Source organism: Zootoca vivipara, chromosome 1 (genome assembly GCF_963506605.1).
Source record: "Zootoca vivipara chromosome 1, rZooViv1.1, whole genome shotgun sequence".
NCBI classification, from domain to species: domain Eukaryota; kingdom Metazoa; phylum Chordata; class Lepidosauria; order Squamata; family Lacertidae; genus Zootoca; species Zootoca vivipara.
Window position 1 is genome coordinate 16900068 of NC_083276.1, and position 18396 is coordinate 16918463.

The following is an 18396-nucleotide window of genomic DNA, read 5'->3' on the forward strand; positions in this document are numbered from 1 at the left end:
CACTTTTTAAAAAAAATCAAATTATAGCGATAAATCAGTGTTTTAAAGTGACCTTTTACCTTTTTAGAAACAAGGAGAAGTACTACTGATCTTTTTCAAAGTGCATGACTGTAAAGTGATAAAATTGTATATTTTTCATAAAGTGGGGAAAAATTGTGCTGCTTTTGGAAATCAGTATGAAATTATGATTTCTGCTCAACCTGTGATCTTACAGCCCCGCACTATTTTCTGTATATGACTGACTAAAAGAACTGGAATAAATTAGTACCTCTGCTCATGTATATATATAAGCAATGTCTTTAGATCTTAGCACACACGTTTATACCTTTGAATCACTTTGCTTTTGTGAAGTCGGGATGGGGCGGGTGGGGAGGAGAGAAAATGTAAGCAGATTTTTTGATAAGTGTGTAAAACTTCATTTGAAATATTTTAGTAAAAATTAAGTAAGAGATTGTGATAGTGCATACATTCAGTTGAAGAAAATAAAATACCTTATTTGTATGTGAGCTGTGATTTATTTTTTCTTGGATTTTTGACAAACTAAGGGCTTTAAATTGATTGGATGGAAACAGGGGCGTAGGAAGGGGGGACAACAGCAGCGCTCCGCCCTGGGCACCCCGCCCCCAGAACGTGCGCCCTGCCCCTACAGGCGGTGGTCCCCGCCCCCAGGACGCACACACACCCCCTACGGGCAGTGCGCGACGCCCCCAGAACGTGTGCCACGTCCCTACGGGAGGCACCCCACGCCCTCAGAACGCGAGCCAGCCCCACCCCCGCCTGCTCTCCACCCCCGGTGCCGGAGCATGAAGCTCTGCCACTGGGTGGAAATTAGGGTAGGACAATGGTTTGTTCACCCTGTGATCTTGCAGTCCTGCAATATTTCAACTTAGTTTGCAGTTATAGGAATATTTTGCAGAGAAACTTTCACCTGAATATTTTAAATCAGATCAGTATTTAACCATAATTTACTCCTTTTGTCTTTTTAACTAATTCCATTGGCCCCAGTGAGTACAGTCAATATGCAAGGATGATTATAATTATAGTCCAAAATAGCAGATTGGGGAGTCAGCTTCAAATATATACAGAAGAGATGTTGTTAATTTAGAAGGCGACCACAACACACATTTCATCCACTTCTGAAAGCACAGACAACTGATTTCACTTTCACTGAGCTACAGGGCACAAGCAAACAAAATTATTTACAAAACCAAAAGTTGAAATTGCAGTGTAACCTTCCAGAACCAGCAGGTGCTTTCTTCTACCTGGGAAAAAAAATCTCTCCTGTTAAAAGGCATAACCAGAAAGCATTCACTAATCAAAGGAAAAGTGATGCTTTCTGAAAACAAGTTCTCTTTTACAGTGTCCATAGAAGTTTAGCTAAGACTAAGTCCCCTATTATACGAACTCCAGCAAACCAGCTCCCGTTGACTTTTCTTCTCCAGCTGTAAAGATTGCCGTGTTGATCATTTCCCAGGAAACGGAGTACTGTAATGGTCTTTGATAGCATGGTGTGGCTTTTATGAAAGTGCTACACCGTGTTCCTTGCTACAGCTGATGACCTTTTAGACAAAATTTATTGGAGAGTGCCAAGCCTGCATCAAGCTTGAAATGGATCTGCTTGAGCTCTGGCGACATCTGATGTCCTGCTGTTGATAAAAACAGTGCAGAACCGTGTCACTGACCTGCTGGCTATTCCTAAGCAATTACAGTATTTCAAAAGGAGCAGAAATTGAAAATTATGTATCTATATCTGGGAACAAACATGTCATCGAAAACCATTCATAGGCACTGTGGAAAGATGAGTGTATACGAGTTATGTGCAGATGTTCCCTACCCAGCACAGTCCTTGCCATGTCATGTGCTGCTATTGGCATCGGTCTCGATAGACAATGGAGTGTGCCTCCAGGGGTGAAGTCAAATAATGCTCTACCACTGAACGACATTGCTTTCCCCCTGAAGCTTCAGCAAGTCAATGGAAAGATGTGATCATGGAAAAACAGAAGGATGTGATTTCATGAACTGCCAAGGGTGATCAAAATACATGTTCAGAAAGAAACTTGGTTCATGCCTGTTATAGGTGAACATGCCTAAGTGTCATTCTTTATCCCCTCCCCACCCATAATGCTCTACAGCAACCAGTTTCTTTTTGCGAGGCCAGGAATACGTCTGGAAATTGAAGAAACTATTGTGGGTTACACAAAATAGCCATTTCATAGAAAGAACTAGTCATGCTCACACCCTGCCATCCAAAATAAGCAAAACATCTATCACCATCAAAACAAGACAAAGAAGCAGCCAACACCCTCACAAAGAGGCAGCATCCTTAACCATCCATGAACACACACTCACATTCATTATTTTAAAAAATGGGGAAAGCAGGAGTCTTGTTGGACCCAACGTCAGGGACCCCCAGCTCTGCAGCAACACCACAAACAATCAAAGGACCAGGTTACTCTAATGAAGGACCTTCTAGTTGATAGAACTAGTTCTCCTTCTCCTGGTTAGCTGATTGGTATTTAGGCAAAACCATTGGTCGCCATCATCTGGCGGTCCAGTAGCTGACCGTAACTTAGAGCAGCAAGCAACAATCTATCAACTGCTAAGGCATTCCTTTCTGTATCTTTCTAGGAATGCCTTGCAGAGAGACACAGAAAATGTGGTAAGGTGAAAATATTAGAAGAACAGTTAAGTAATTCAGATAGGTGATGTGACTGCAAGTAGCACAATTTGAGTTGGGAGGAGAGGCGCTGCAACCTTCTAATGCTGTAGCTAACCAGCTGTCAACTACTGCAGCGTTTCCCTTTTTTTTTTTTTTTAAATATTTTTATTAATTTTCCAATTAAAACCAATTATATCACATTCAATATTTCAAATTATACACATATATATATCAATCAGACCGAATGTTATGCCAAATCATCTAAAGAATTTTTTATTTGGGTTCCCATGCTTCAAGAAATTGGGAATTCCTCGCAACTGTCCACTGCCGTCTTTTTTCTAAAGTTCAAATCGTCCTTCAAGTTCATAATAATCCAGATCTTCCCCTTACAGTCACATAGATGTTTTCCACTTTCACGATTGTTTCCCAGCTGCTGATATAAATATCAAACAAAGTCTCACAGATGTTCTTTCTCCTGTGTGAGTTAATCAGTCCAGCCTCCCCATAAATCTTCTTAATGGAGCTCCTGTTGCGTTGAAGCAATTCGAAGTAGCGCCATCTTAAAAAGCTCAAATCACTTTCGCTTTTCTCTCATAGCCATGAAGATTTACGATCATTATAGAATTTACAGCTTTTCCAGGCAGGAGACCCAAACATCAAACCATAGACTCTTGGTAAATTAATGGATCTCCTTGCCCTATAGCTGAACTTAGCTTCAGGTCGCTGCTCCAATTTAAAGTGCGTCACAGCTCATAAATCCTCCGAACGCATTCAGAACTCCTTCCGTCCGACTAGGGGGGGGCTTTTCTCATCGGCAACTCCACATCTTTAAAAAAATATGCTCAGTAACAACAGTTATAAGGTTCAACTCACACAGTCTTTTGCTTCTCTTTCACTCCAAACAAGCCAGGACATCGCGTCCGGGAAGGTACGAGGCAACAATATGAAGAAAAAAAATAAAATAAAAACTCACTCCCCTTATCGCTCCGTCCCCATCAATCCTTCTTCCAGATGCAGTACAATCTTTGACTCCTCTCACTCGGCAGCATAAATTTCTCAGCAGTAAACAGCGCTTCTTTCCCTCCTTCTGAAGTATGTCCATAGATTTAAGCCTAATTATCTTCTTTAACCATGGAAATCCCCGCCATGCAGATTAGCGTCCGGGAGTCCTGGCCCTTGTAAGTGCTCAGCCCAAGCTCCCCCCACTCCAAAAACAGTCGGAGTGGGTCTGGGGGCATCGCGGGCCAGCGGCCCCTCTCCGTAACCCCCGGAGAGGGTAGGGGGTTGCCATTTACTCCCCTAGCAACCGCCAAATTCCTTACAAAGGTCAGAGAGATGGAAAACAGGTCCGCCATTCCTGCAGGCGGAAACCGGAACCACTACTGCAGCGTTTCTCAACCGCTGTTCCGCGGCACACTAGTGTGCCGCGAGACGCTGGCTGGTGTGCCGCGACGTGCGGCGACGAGAAGGGCGATTTGCGTTGTCACGTGCCTGGCGGCCGCCAATTCACAACACTGACCCGCCGGAAAGGAAGCCGGCCGGGTCACGACGCAGGGCGAGCGCAGCTCTCAACAGCCACCACCACGGGAGGGTGGTTTTAGACAAACTTAAAGAAGCTGGCTGGATGGGCTCAACCTGAAACTTGCTGAGCAAAGGATTGTGCTGGCAGAGAAATCAGCGGCTTGTGAAGCCTTATTACAGGAGATTGCAACCAACACAGCAATTGGCAAGTGTTTCTTACAGTCATAATTATATAGTCAATATAGGGCGGCACAGAGTTAAATTTTTTAACTTTTTTAATGGTGGTGTGCCTCGTGATTTTTTTCATGGAACAAGTGTGCCTTGGCCCAAAAAAGGTTGAGAAACACTGAACTACTGGGATAAATGACTGCTTTTCCACACTAGATTCCAGGACCAGGTTTATTCGGGTACATTTCCACAAAGTCAGCCTTTTTTTAATCCAAGTTGTAAATCACAATATGCCATTACATTCAGACTTTCACACTTAGAAAATATAGATATTTATGTACAGGAATTTGCACGTAGGTTTAAACATACATTACAGGTCAAGAACCCAGTACATTCCAAACAAAAAATGACAGAAAGCCAAACACCAATGGAGGCTCATCAGCAATCAGTTGTTGAGTTATATATGCGCATATATATTAAATAAAATTGCCTCTTAAGTGTTGCTGGAACACTACATAAATGAAAACCAGAAAGGGTCTCTTGGATGGAATGCTAACCTTAATCCCGACACTCAGCAAGTAGGCACTGATTTCTAGAAGCAAGTTTTCTTCTTACCAATATAACTTAGCCAATATGGCTTTTAAAACATCTTCACTAGTGCAAAGTAATCCAGTGCTAGAATGAACTCGGAACTTGGATTTCAGTTAGCTTTGCAATATTGAAACTAAAAGCCGGCATTTCTCTCTACAAACTGTGAACTGGTCAAAATTCTAAGTCACTGCCTCCTAGATTCCATACATCAGCCTCTTCATTATACAGACTATTCCCTTAGTTGACACTCAGCTATCCTGTTCAAACCATTTCCCTCCTTCCCTCAGGTTAAAGCGTATGCTATGTACAACTGCTATCTCATCCAGGTAGCACGTCCAAGTCCAGCAACAGGTGGCATCCCAGGCGGTGGTATGGGAGGTGGCACTGGTGGCTGTCCACCAGGGGGCACAGCAGGAGGGGGGTAGTTTGCTGGTGGCATTCCCAGTCCTGGAGGAGGATGAGGTGGGACAGCATGAGAAGGAGGCAGCCGGGGAGGGGGGAAGTTAGGATTGTAGGTAGGTGGTGGCGGGTATCCCGGGGTAGGAGGAGGAATAGTTGGTGGGGGGAATGACGAGGGTGGCGGAACAGGAGGAGGAGGGTTGGGAGGGTACACATGCGGGTGGTATGGTAAGTGAGTCGGAGGTCCATAGGAGGGTGGCAGAGCTCCATAGGTCGGTGCTTCGGTCTTCATCATTGACTGAAGGCTCTGATAGCCCTCTCCTGACATGTAAGAATTGGTGGTGGACATGCCGGTGATGTAACTGGATGGCGGAGGCGGGGGTGGCGGGCGGTGAGGCAAAGGGGGTGGCTGATGCACAGGAGCGGAATGCGACGGAGGAGCAATCTGCACCTTTGCCATGTCTACAGAGTCTGCTGTAGTCGTCTGATCGCCTGCCATGGAAAGAGTGGCGGTCAGAGGAGGCTTATGCTCTGAAAAACAGCAACAAAGAACACAATACTTCAGTCACAACTGCATCTGCGCCTGACAGAAAGAACACTGCCAGCTAACTGGGCAATCGATCTGTACTTGTTAGGAGCTGATACGCATGCTCCCAGGCAACCTCAGCTTCCTCCATGTAACAAAACCTCAACATTTTCCTTATTTTCATTCATTTCATGAAAATGAAAGTGGAAAAATCTCTGGGCCCTGATTGGGTAACGGTAAATTATTACAAAAAATTAGAGGAAGTAATTACCCCCAAACTTAAGAAGATCATGAATGAAATAATGGGGAAAGCCCAGACTCTTGGCGTGAAGTTTCTGGTTTGAATGCCATCTTTGGTACATTGACCAGCTAAGTGGAAACATGAGCCAACATCCATGATGTAAGAGAGATGACATTCCAGCATATGTAGAGTTTCAGAGTAAAACAGAGGTGGCAACACGCACTTTGCAGATCGCAGCAGAACTTACCAGGTGGTGGATGCGCAGGGGGTGCTGGTGGGTGTGAAGTCTCAATTTTAGCAATTTTAGGAGGAGGAGCCTCTGAAAATAGAGCAAAACAGAGGTGATCTTGTGAGTGTCACACCCCAAAAAGTAGCAACCAAGGTTTCTTCAAAGGAAAATAACAATGCAATTAAACACTCGTTGTGACTTCGCTGCGGGTAGTTATGCATAATAGTACACTTTAATAATTCAACCATTGTTTTACCATACAAAACAAGATCATTTTAAAACAAAGGGGGGGGGAATACCTGCAGTTTTGGTTTCGTCCTTTGGTGATGCTGCCTGTTATTGAGAAAAATGTGCAAATCAAACACTCAAATCACACCAGCAGTATTCAAAGCACTGATTATCAAAAAATCCTAAATCAGCCTCTCTGGACATCAAATGCTGGTGAGTTAAGGGTTAGGATCATATGTAGAATCATATTTTAAGCAAATATTATAATCAAAATCCTTAATATGATGACATATCAGTGGCATACCCTTTCAGTATTTTAACAGCCAAATAGTTGAAGCCTTTTAGCTTGTGATCTTCGGACCACAGCTTCATGCTGCACAAATCGGTGCATGCTCGCTTATTTCAAACACCAGATTGACCATGTAGACACTTCATAAAACTTCAGCTTCCATGTTTTGAAAGGAAATATCTCAGTAGTGGCAACACGGTGATTCCGCCCCGTTCTTGTTGGGATGCACCAGGGTCCTTTGTTGCAGGACAATGAAAACATTTTTATTGCTGCTCTCTTATGGTTAAGGATTTTAATTAGACTAGTGTATTTTTGATGCTGCTTCATTTTTAACTATTTTTGTAATGTTATAGCTAACATGGAATTAACATTGCCTTAATGCTACCTGCTGGCTGCCGCCACTGATTATTGCGTTTTTACATTTTTAATTCATTATGCTTTATATTCTGTTGTTGGAATCTGCTTTGCTGGGGGGGGATTTATCCTAAAACACAGCTTATAAGTAATTTCAATCAATCAATAAAACAGCAACACCATGTACCTTTCCATATTCTTCCATGCTTTCTCAAAACTTTAGATATTTGTTTATTCTATTCATGTATAGCGCAAAGCACAGTTAAGAGCTTTATATAAGTACTGTATTGCATAAAGATTCTCCAGTAAGACACCCTGTTACCAACGTCTGATTTTAAAAAATGGCCACTGTACTTTCCAATACAATAACATCATTTCTGTTATTCTTACCACTGGTCTTTTCGCCTGCCTGGGAGGACTTGACTGAGGAGATGGTTTTTTAGACGGCTGTGTTTGTGGGGGTGGGGGCGGCGGCGGCTGTCCTGCCTGTTGAGACTCTTTCAGCTGTTGCGCCTGTGGCTGCTCTGAGCTTTGAGACTGCTGGGTTGGAGGCACCGGAGGCGTCGACTGAAGGGAAGGAGGCTGCTGCAGCTGATGTGGGGTGTGATGAGGCATTTGTTGCTTCCCCTGCGAGTACAGATCCAGGATCTGGTGACAGATGTCTTTTAGAACAATGAAATAAAAGACAGGAAGTTACACACTCTAGTGAACGGCTAAAGCGTGAGAATTATATTTGTAAGTTGTGTTCAAAAACATACCAGAAACATTTTACCTAATGCTTTTTCAAGGAACCACAAACTTCATTTATTTTCTTAGCTTTCCTTTATATGACATTCTGAGTGCCTGTCAGCTTCTCAGCTGGCCATGACAATTGCCCCCATATGAGGTTGTTGACAATTCCCTCTTTCCCTTGCAGCTCCCCTGCCTCCCCCTCCATCACCTTTTCTGTGCTGCTCTCTCGTGCTTGCCAGAGCAAATTTTGAGGGGGCACAGAGGGCTTCAGAAAGAATAAATAAATGAAAATCCCCCCCTCCGCTTTATCCAGCAGAGCTTTATGTGAGTAGAGCTCTGCTCACCAGATTGAGATCAAAACCATTAGAAGGCAAACTGTTGAGAGAATGCTACTTTAAAAGTATGGGCCCTTTTTAAACATGGTTTTACTGAAGGACCCAAAGCATTCCATACCTACAAATAAGGTTCAAAAGGTATGATATAAAAATTGATAAATATTTATCAATATTTGGAAGGAGGCAAATGGAACATGAAATAGTACTTTTCCCAGACAGGCTCTGAATGAGGGCTGCAAACACCCCCGTTTATTTAAAGAGAATCACAGAATTGTAGAGTTGACAGGGATCCCAAGGATCATCTAGTCCAGTGTTTTTCAACCTTTTTTGGGCAAAGGCACACTTGTTTCATGAAAGAAATCACGAGGCACACCACCATTAGAAAATGTTGAAAAAAATTAACTCTGTGCCTATATTGACTATATATAAAGTAATTCTCCCACGGCACACCAGGCAACATCTCGCAGCACACTAGTGTGCCGCGGAACAGTGGTTGAAAAACACTGATCTAGTCCAAACCCCTGAAATGCAGGAATATGCAGTTGTCCCACATGGGGATCGAACCTGCAACCTTGGCATTATCAGCACAATGCTCTAACCAACTGAGCTATCATGCTATATTCTGGTTTATAATAAACAGCAGTTTGTATCCAAGTTGTATAAATCATGCCTGTTGTAAAACTAATGGTTCGGAGAAAAATGGTTTGGACAGCAAATAATTTTGGTACCTTCCAGGACATCCACAGGTACATCTTGCACAAACTGCTCCCACCACCTTCTGTACATTGGCTTTGATGTCCACTCCTGAATCTCAAACTTGCACAAACGGCCGGCTAGATACATGACAGCAACCGCTATGATCTCAGGCTCCCACTGCAGCGACAATGTAGTGCACAGACTAGAAAAACCAAACCAGAATCCATTATCAGAATCCATTATCACCAGACACTGGCATATGGTATTATAAAACATAAACCACTGGGAGCCCTTTGGCAGGAAGGCAGTAAATAAATCTTACTAGCTGAAGCTTCTGGACTATTTACAAAAGGCAGCCCCATGTACACAGTAGTTCTAATGGGCCTGGATAACTAAAGTGAAACTATCCCTTGCCTAGGGAGGGCCAAGCTAGTAAATGGCATTTCAGATCACAGAGGCTGCTTGTGTCTCCTGTGACAATGATGGATTAATGAGCACTTCAAGACTATAAACCTGATCCTCCAGGGGAGTGTAACCTTCTCAACAACAGGTTGAATGCCACTTAACTGAGCAGATGAATCATCCACTGTTCACACCCCCATCTTCTCTGGACTGAGCTTTAGTTCACTGGCTCCCATCCAGACCATTACCATTTCCAGGTACTTGATTTAGCACTCCCACACCATGTTCCTCGTCCATCCACTGCACACTTCAATATACAGCTATAGCCACATTGCAGAACACTTGGCATGTGTGGCCAAGGATGTGGGATGGGGTAGACTAAAAATCTGAATAATGCCATTTTCAAGTTCTTTAGAAATGCTTCAAAAAAGAAAGTGAACGGAAGCCTCAATAAGTGATTAACTACTGAGCATAATGATTTTTAAAGTAAAAATTAGCATATGATTGCAGGTTTTTTTTACCTGTCGTTTACAAATGTCCATGCCATTTGAACCAGTTTTTGAATTTTGTTCTTGTCGCCTATTAAGAAGTGGGGGTTAAGTGACAGAAAGAGGAAAGGAGAAAAGAAAATGATTACAAAGTCTGGTGATTATCAGATATGTAACACAACCTTATGAATTTTCACTCAGAAGCCCCACAAAGTAAAACTGGTGTTCACAGAAGTGTATATAGGAATAAAACCCAAGAAAATTGTTGTGTTTTTGCAGATTGCAGGCTCAGTAAGAAAAACAGCTTTACTGTTTTCCTTACCTACATTGGGACCAAGTATATACAGAGGCAGATTTCTTTATGGCTATCTCCATCTAGATGGTGAACTTTGCACACAACCACATGAAGCTTTTGATTCAATGGATTGTGCAGTCAAAGCCCATTTGAGGAGGTTACATTCTGCCAAACAAAAGAGGCTAGAATCAGAGACCCCACCTTCCACTAAACAGCAAATGTGCAAGTCTAACCTTTTCAACAACAGCTCTTTACACACAGCTCCCAGCTGCTACTTGGAATTGTGGCAACTCCAGCTAAAAAGTCAATGAAAAAGTGAGACATGTTCCTTGACCTAAGTAGAATTAGATGTCTCCTCCTCCTTGGAAGAAAGAAAACACTGCAGTTTCACTGCACAAAGAATAAAAATGTGTGATGCTCTACTACACAGTATTCATACTTTCTACTTTATCAGGAGTGGGGAATGTTTCAGCTAGTGGGCCAGATCCAATTGTGACCAACCTTCTACAAGTCCCATATGACAGGTGTGCAGGGTTTGTGCACCAGTTAATCATCTGGTATGAGTAGGATTCAGCCCACGCAGCGTGGCTTGCATTCAGCATCTAATTTGAATGATGCTGAAAGCACTCTCAATTGCTCCTTTTCAACCGCAGCTTTATCTATCGCATGCCTGATATCATATGACATCAAGTGAGCGGCAGGTGGGCCTGACTGAGGGACAATTGCCTCATGAGGCAAATTAAGAACCGTAACAGGCTTGATGACCTACACATACAGGCTTTTACATTGAGAAAAGGCATGAAGAAGCCCCGGAGTAAGTGTAAGCTCAGCTCTCAATCTACAAAACAAATGGCATACAGTGGAACCTCGGTTTACACCTCCCTCTGTTTATGAACGCCTCCATTTACGAACGCCGCGGACCCGGAAGTGTTTACATCTGGGTTCCGCGGCGTCGGATTCGCAGATCGCGTGCCTTCAGGAGCGAATGCCTCTGTTTACGAACGCCTCTGTGAAACAGATTGCGTTCGTAAACCGAGGTTCCACTGTACATGAAAACACACACATTCAGCACAAAATATGCTAAATGGCCTATCAGACATTTCATCTGTCTGCGTCCCACCCTTCAATAATTTCTTCTAAAAATGTGGCTGATTAAATTGACACAAACAGCGGAGAAAAATGAGTATGACATCACCTATACATGCCAGCACTGAGAAATGCAATGCTATTTTCATACCTTTGAGCTGCTTAGCATATTTAAGCAGGAACTGGTAAGGATGCTCCACTTGCAAGTCAAATTTTATTGTCTGCAACAAGATCCTCTCTAAAACCATAACTTCTTCCTAAATATCATAAGAGGGCAAAGACTCCATTACTCCAAAAAGCCAACTGATTATTTTTTTTACATTTTATAAATTCCAGATGGCATTACACAATAATGCCAAGGATAGCCACATCGAGGGTTATCTACTTCTGGGCTTGTCTGCAGTAACTTCACCTAATTGTTAAAACTAAAATTTTGCTTTTAACAGCTATATAAAATGAGTGCATACAAGCACCCACATTTTTGTGGTTATGCAACAACGCTCAGCAACTGGAAATCACCTTCTACCTCACAAACTGATGACCAGAACCCCTCAATTATTTTTTTCATATTCTATACTTGGCATCACAGTGGACTTAAGTGATCATAGGGTCAACAAACAGCAGAGCCTAAGGAACCATGGTTACGATCAAACCTTGTGTGCCTCCCATTTCCACCGCAAAATAGGGGAAGAGATGAGGAAGGTGGAATGGGGGAAGTCACAAGTTCTCATGGCAGTGAGGGGGGGGGCTTACTTTTCTAGCTAGTACTATCTCTACAATAAAGCCCAATGGCAAATCCTGTTGCTGATCCCTGCTGTACAACCACGTTTTTGTCTTTTTCTTGTAAAAAGTACGTAATACTGCAGCACAGTTTTGGGGAAAGAGTGAAACTGCACAGAAGTGCAGTCAAATGCTAATTACTAGGAAAAGAAATACGAGCTTCCAGATTTCAATGATTTCAGGAATGACTTCCAACAGCCAAAGTAAAATATCCATCATAAAGGGATACTTTGGAAGTTGACAGTACTCCCTGAGCATATTCTTGCATTTCCCCCCATTACTTATAGCACTAGGTGCAAGAGCTAGGCAACCATCCATGGCTATGATAAGATAGTAGGAGTGGAACCAAATGCTTGTTCAGCCATCAAACTGTGACAGGAGCTTCTTAGCCTAAAACTCCAAGCAAAGTTGGAGAAAACATTCTCAGAAGTCAAAGTGAACAAGCAGTTCCTTATTACTAATATTGGCTATCTGAGTGCCTTATGACTAGCTGAAGGCTTAGGTCTACAGAAATTTACACAAAAAATAGACAACCACAGTAATATTTACAGGAAGTTGCTCCAAGAGGTGTTCAAAAGCTTCCAAACATCCAAAGTTACTCACAAATAATGTGGCAGCACAGTCTAGCAAGACATGTACAGTTTACCAAATGAAAAGCCAATGAAAATACTATATTCATGCTAACCTGCAAGACTTTCCAGCATATGTTAATTTTTTGAAAATAAGAAGACTTTGTGGGTAACAAAATGCCTACTATAACTATAACAAAGAAATAAGTGACAAAAGTGTATTTGTTCCAGTTTGCTTACTGTATGCATATGGCTGCACTCTGTGTGGCCAGTTTCACTGCTTCCCCTGTGCAGTGGATTATTTCTTTGCTGAAAAGACAGGCAAACGCAAAGGAGAACAACACACAAGCACTGCAATACACATCGCCTTTGAAAATAACATATGGCAAAAATACTATCTAAATGAACCCAACCACTGAAATATCTTCCAGCTGTTTAAATAATGATGAAAGATCCTGGTAATATTTTATTTTAAAAATATCAAGTTGTTGTTTTTTATCTAGCTTAAGAAGACTTCTAGTTCACATTATTTTACTCTAACACTATCACTAAAACCATGTACTATACTGAAGATCTACAGACAATATTACTACGGTTGCACCATGTTAAGTTAAAGCATCATTGGCACATGTCAGTTTACCTTTGGATCATCTCCAAATTGTCCGAACTGCACATCATTTAATAAACTACGAGCTGTTTTGATTATATCTTTACATTTTTTGGGTGTTTCTTCAACTTTTCCTGCTAGGAAGAGACAGCAAGCTCCAGTCACCTATTGAGTGAGTGAGTGAGTGAGTGTGTGAGAGAGAGAGAGAGAGATCTCCTTTAGAAAGTTGCCCAAAGATAAAATTCAGAGGAAATAATAATTTTACTTTATAAAAGAAAAACAGATTATCCACTCATACAAAACAATATATATATCTGATGCAGTGAGGGGTGGAAAGTATTTGATCCCCTGCTAAATTTGCCTGTTTGCCCTCTGACGAAGAAATGACCAGTCCATACAGTGGTACCTCGGTTTACGAACACCTCGGTTTACGAATTTTCGGTTTATGAACACTCCCAACCCGGAAGTTAGTAAACCAAGGTGCCTGAGGTCTACCAAGCACCCGATACCTTCGGGGAGGCCGGGCCTTCACTCCGATGGCTCCTGGAGGCCCGGAGCGAAGGCCCGGCCTCCCCAAAGGCATCGGAGCGAAGGCCAAACCTCCCCGAAGACACCGGAGCGTCCGATACCTTCGGGGAGGCCGGGCCTTCATTCCAATGCCTCCCAGAGGCCGGGGACCACTTCCGCAACTGGGTTGCAGCCACGGAAGTGCTCCCCGGCCTCCACGAAGGCATCGGAGCCGGGACTTCATTCCGATGCCTCCCAGAGGCCGGGGAGCGCTTCCGCGACTGGGCTGCAGCCACGGAAGCGCTCCGTTAAATTGCTGCTTTAGGGTTTTTTTTCATCGTCTAGAACGGATTAATCCACTTTCCATTATTTTCAATGGGAAAGTTTGCTTCGGTTTATGAACAGACTTCCGGAACTAATTGTGTTCATAAACCGAGGTACCACTGTAATTTTTTAATGGTAGGTTTATTGTAGCTGTGAGAGACAGAATAACAACAGGAACCCCCCCCCCCCCAGAAACCCAGAAGACAAAAGTCAGAAATTGATGTGCATTATAATGAGTGAAATAAGTATTTGATCCCCTATCAACCAGCCAGATGTCAGGCTACCTGGTGTCTTCACTGTATGTAACAAGCTGAGATTAGAAGCAACTGTCTTGCCGGATCTGTACACACAATAATGGGTTGTGCCACTTGTGAGAACACACAATGAAGTGTAACAGTGGCATTCATATGACCTTTACATCTCGGGACCATAGGAACATGATTTTACTTCCGATGTATCAGTTGTACCTGATACCTCGGACTTCCGGAATGGATTCCATTTGACTTCTGAGGTACAACTGACACCTCGGAAGTCAAACGGAATCCATTCCGGAAGTCCGTTCAACTTCCGAAACGTTCAGAAACCAAAACATGGCTTCTGATTGGCTGCAGGAAGCTCCTGCAGCCAATAAGAAACTGCAGAAACCCCATCAGATGTTCAGCTTCCAAAAGAACGTTCGAAAACTGGAACACTCACTTCCAGGTTTCAATCATTCAGGAGCTGGAATGTTTGACTCCCAAGGCGTTCGGGAGCCGAGGTATGACTATGAAATCACCAATTTCACCCTCAGATTTGTCGACTGGTAGAAATTTAATTTGTACAATAAACTGTCCCTATTTAATTTAGCATATTATGGTATGATCCCAGCAAAAATGCTAAGCTATAGCCTAACTATAGTTTGAATTATGGACTGTACAGGCAACCTGCCCCCCATTTACGTGGGAGTTACGTTCAGAGGCACCTGCACACCAGTGAAATTGCATATATTTGAACCATCATTGAAAAAGCCTGCAAACTCCCCACTCTGCTGCATTTTGTGATGTTTTCTGGTCACTTCTGGGTTTAGCATAATACACATGAATGGCAGAGTATTATTAACAGTTTTTGAATAAAAACAGCATATTTATACTTACATATCTTGGAAACTGCTTGAAGGAATGGAACATGTAAAACCGATGAAAATAAATTATCCCAGTTGCTAGCGTATCATAATGTCTGGATTACAAGATAAGGCTCTGAACAGATTTTAGCTCAAACCCAACTGAAACTGAAAGCAAATGATGCCTCAAAACGCAAATGATGACAACTTAATTTTTTTAATGGTGATGCATCTGCATAGGGTTATTTGCCAAGAATACAGTCCCATGCATAGTGCCAATGTCACAGATCCATTGCAACAAATTTCTATTCCATCCCGGATTGACACTTTTGCAAGACGGCAATTTCATGACTGTCCCCAGTACAGTACAGTGGTACCTCGGTTTATGAACACAATTGGTTCCAGAAGTCTGTTCATAAACCGAAGTGTTCATAAACCGAAGCAAACATTCCCATTAAAAATAATGGAAAGTGGATTAATCCGTTCCAGACGATGAAAAACACCCCCTAAAGCTTCAATTTAACATGAATTTCACTGTCTGCCAAGAGGTTTCCGAGGCCTATGGAGGCCTCCACGGAGGCATCGGAGCGTCCGTGACTGGGACGCAGCCACAGAAGCCCTCCGATGCCTTCACGGAGGCTAACTGTGTGGAAAGGAGCCCTGCGGCTGCGTCTCTTTCAAAGCGGGTGGGGGGTCCCTTTGGAAGCGCTTACCTCGCGCATAGAAAACAGCGGTGAGAGGCTTGGCTGCGCGGCGGTGGCGCTCGCAGCTCTTCTTCCCTCTCTACGTGGTGCCAGCCGGGCGACCTTTCTCCTCCTCAGAGCAGCCACCACCACCACCAGGGGCCAGGACTGGCTGGGGTGGCTCGCGGTGCGCCTGGCTCTGGTTGGAGTGGCGGCGGCGGCAGCAGCAGCGGCTTCTCTCAAGCCCGAGCCTCTCCACTCTGCAGGGGCGCAACGGTGAAGGCCCGGCCTCGCTTCTCTTGACCCCTCCGCGAGGCTGGGTCTTCACCATCGCGCTCCTGCGACGTCTCTCCATCTTCGCCGTCGCGCTAATGTGGAGAGGCGTCGCAGGAGCTCGAAGGTCCGCTTCTCTTGAGCCGGCCTCGCGGAGGGCTCAAGAGAAGCGGGCCTTCAGCGTCGCGCTCCTGCGACGTCTCTCCACCTTCGCCGTCGCGCTAATGTGGAGAGGCGTCGCAGGAGCGCGACGGCGAAGGTCCGCTTCTCTTGACCCGGCCTCGCGGAGGGCTCAAGAGAAGCGGGCCTTCAGCGTCGCGCTCCTGCGACGTCTCTCAACTTTCGCCGTCGCGCTAATGTGGAGAGGCGTCGCAGGAGCTCGAAGGTCCGCTTCTCTTGAGCCGGCCTCGCGGAGGGCTCAAGAGAAGCGGGCCTTCGCCGTCGCGCTCCTGCGACGCCTCTCCACATTAGCGCGACGGCTAATGGTGGTGGTAGCGGCTGCTCTGAGGAGGAGAAAGGTCGCCCGGCTGGCACCACGTAGAGGGAAGGAGAGCTGCGAGCGCCACCGCCGCGCAGCCAAGCCTCTCACCGCTGTTTTCTATGCGCAAGGTAAGCGCTTCCAAAGGGACCCCCCCACCCGCTTTGAAAGAGACGCGGCCGCAGCTGCAGGGCTCCTTTCCACACAGTTAGCCTCCGTGAAGGCATCGGAGCGCTTCTGTGGCTGCGTCCCAGTCACGGACGCTCCGATGCCTCCGTGGAGGCCTCCATAGGCCTCGGAAACCTTGGGTTACTTACTTCCGGGTTTCGATGGTTCGTAAACCGAAAGTTCGTAACCCGAGGTGTTCGTAAACCGAGGTACCACTGTATTAGGGTGGAAAGGGAAAGAGGGTACTCTCCCTAGCATCCTATAAGCCACTTCAATAGATCACTGCACACAAGCTATTGAAACCCTGACTTAAGTATTCAGGTGGAACTACTCAACAACTACTTTGCCTGACTTTAAAGTATTCAGGTGTTTAAGAGCAATCTTAACTGAACTCTCAACTGCTTAAAAAAAAAAGCAACACCCAACCAACTGTGCAACACCCAACTCAAAGGATACAGTCCCAAACGGGTTCCTACATCAAATATGAAGCGAGCACCTTCCCTCCGATATCTTGCTTCGGTAGCTGGATCAAGTCCTTCTAGCTGCGATGGCGTATGAGCCAAGTCTTTCTTATCCCAGTACCAGCATGGTTTTGTGTGGTCCAGGTTTGTCGATGCTACAGAAGGGCTGGAGTTCTCTTTTGTTTCCTTCATTTATTGATGCCAAATGGTTCACAGTTTTCAAGCGTTGGCTTTCTTTCAGGGCAGCTTTCCAACCTTTTTTGGAGGGGAGTAAGGGTTTAGTTTTATGACCAGAAGACAACAGTTTCCCACAAAAATGTTACATACACCAATTACAGGAAACAACCAGAACGTTTTGTGGGACATTAAAATTTACTATTTTATTATGACACAGTTTTTTGCCAGTAACATCCTTTATATCGTTAGCATCAGATATCAAGGAAATAAACAACTATCTGACATTTAAAAGACATCTGAAGTCAACCCTGTTTAGAAAAGTTCTTAATGTTTGATGTTTTGTCGTGTTTTTAATTAATTAATTATTATTACTATTATTATCAGAAACCGCCACAAGAGCCCTTTTAAGACGGTTTCAGGCGGGCCTGAGGCAAAAACGGGAAAAGTGGAGCAAACGCTTTCCCGACCTTCATTACTGTCGCCGCCACAAGCTCTTCTAGGAGGGGTCCCCTTTTTAGGAGACTTCCGGGGGCCCCGTAACCCTCATTCAGCCACTCACATTCCCCAGAACGACTCACAGAAGCAACGCGCCACAGGGAGCCAAACGCGTCGAGGTATCAACGACAACCCCTGAGCGGCGCCATCTTGGGAGAGATCCTCGACAGAGCCGTTGCCGACGTCGTTGCGTCACGCAGGCTACGGGAGAAACGCGAACGAGCGAGTCGCCTCCCCCAATCGAAACCCCACCTTAGACTCTTAATCCCGCCTCCTCCATTTCTCCGGCGCACGCGCTTCCTCGCGCATGGACGTCCGCGTTTGAGCGAAATAGGGACAGACGAGGCTTGGTTTTGTCCCTCGCCCACTCCCCTTTGCCCTCGTTAGCCAATGGGAGGGACGAACGGGAGAAACGAAGGCGTTTGACTCCAGCCAATGAGCTCTCCAAGAGGCGGGGGGTGGGGTGGGGAAACGAAGAAGACGTACGGGGTGAGGAAGGGGCGGTGTACTTGGGCGGAGCTCTTATCCCCGCCAAT

At 44.6% G+C, this 18396-nt stretch overlaps 1 protein-coding gene across 4 annotated transcripts; it reads right to left on the reverse strand.

Moving 5' to 3' along the window:
- Positions 1 to 4565: 4565 nt before the first annotated feature.
- On the reverse strand, positions 4566 to 18171 carry CCNK (cyclin K). 4 transcript variants are annotated; one of them, XM_035106316.2, is made up of 12 exons: positions 17925 to 18171; positions 17184 to 17443; positions 15160 to 15241; positions 13229 to 13360; positions 12829 to 12897; positions 11391 to 11496; positions 9892 to 9949; positions 9001 to 9170; positions 7596 to 7867; positions 6634 to 6667; positions 6353 to 6424; positions 4566 to 5869 (listed from the first exon to the last, which is right to left on the reverse strand). In XM_035106316.2, exons 2-12 carry the CDS (start codon positions 17378 to 17380, stop codon positions 5253 to 5255), a joined length of 1809 nt encoding a protein of 602 aa, XP_034962207.1. In that variant the 5' UTR covers positions 17381 to 17443; positions 17925 to 18171; the 3' UTR covers positions 4566 to 5252. The 4 variants fall into 4 exon arrangements, with proteins under 4 accessions (XP_034962207.1, XP_034962198.1, XP_034962216.1 ...); XM_035106307.2 differs by having other exon boundaries at positions 17944 to 18169; XM_035106325.1 differs by having other exon boundaries at positions 17833 to 17954.
- Positions 18172 to 18396: the final 225 nt, after the last annotated feature.

Excerpts from the sequence above, each read along its gene's own strand:
- CCNK (XM_035106316.2), bottom strand. The coding sequence starts at position 17,380 with ATGAAGGAAACAAAAGAGAACTCCAGCCCTTCTGTAGCATCGACAAAC. Across the intron at positions 13,361-15,159 it reads TCAAGCAGTTTCCAAGATAT|GTGACTGGAGCTTGCTGTCT; the intron begins GTAAGTATAAAT and ends CTCACTCAATAG. Across the intron at positions 6,425-6,633 it reads GGACGAAACCAAAACTGCAG|AGGCTCCTCCTCCTAAAATT; the intron begins GTATTCCCCCCC and ends CTCTATTTTCAG.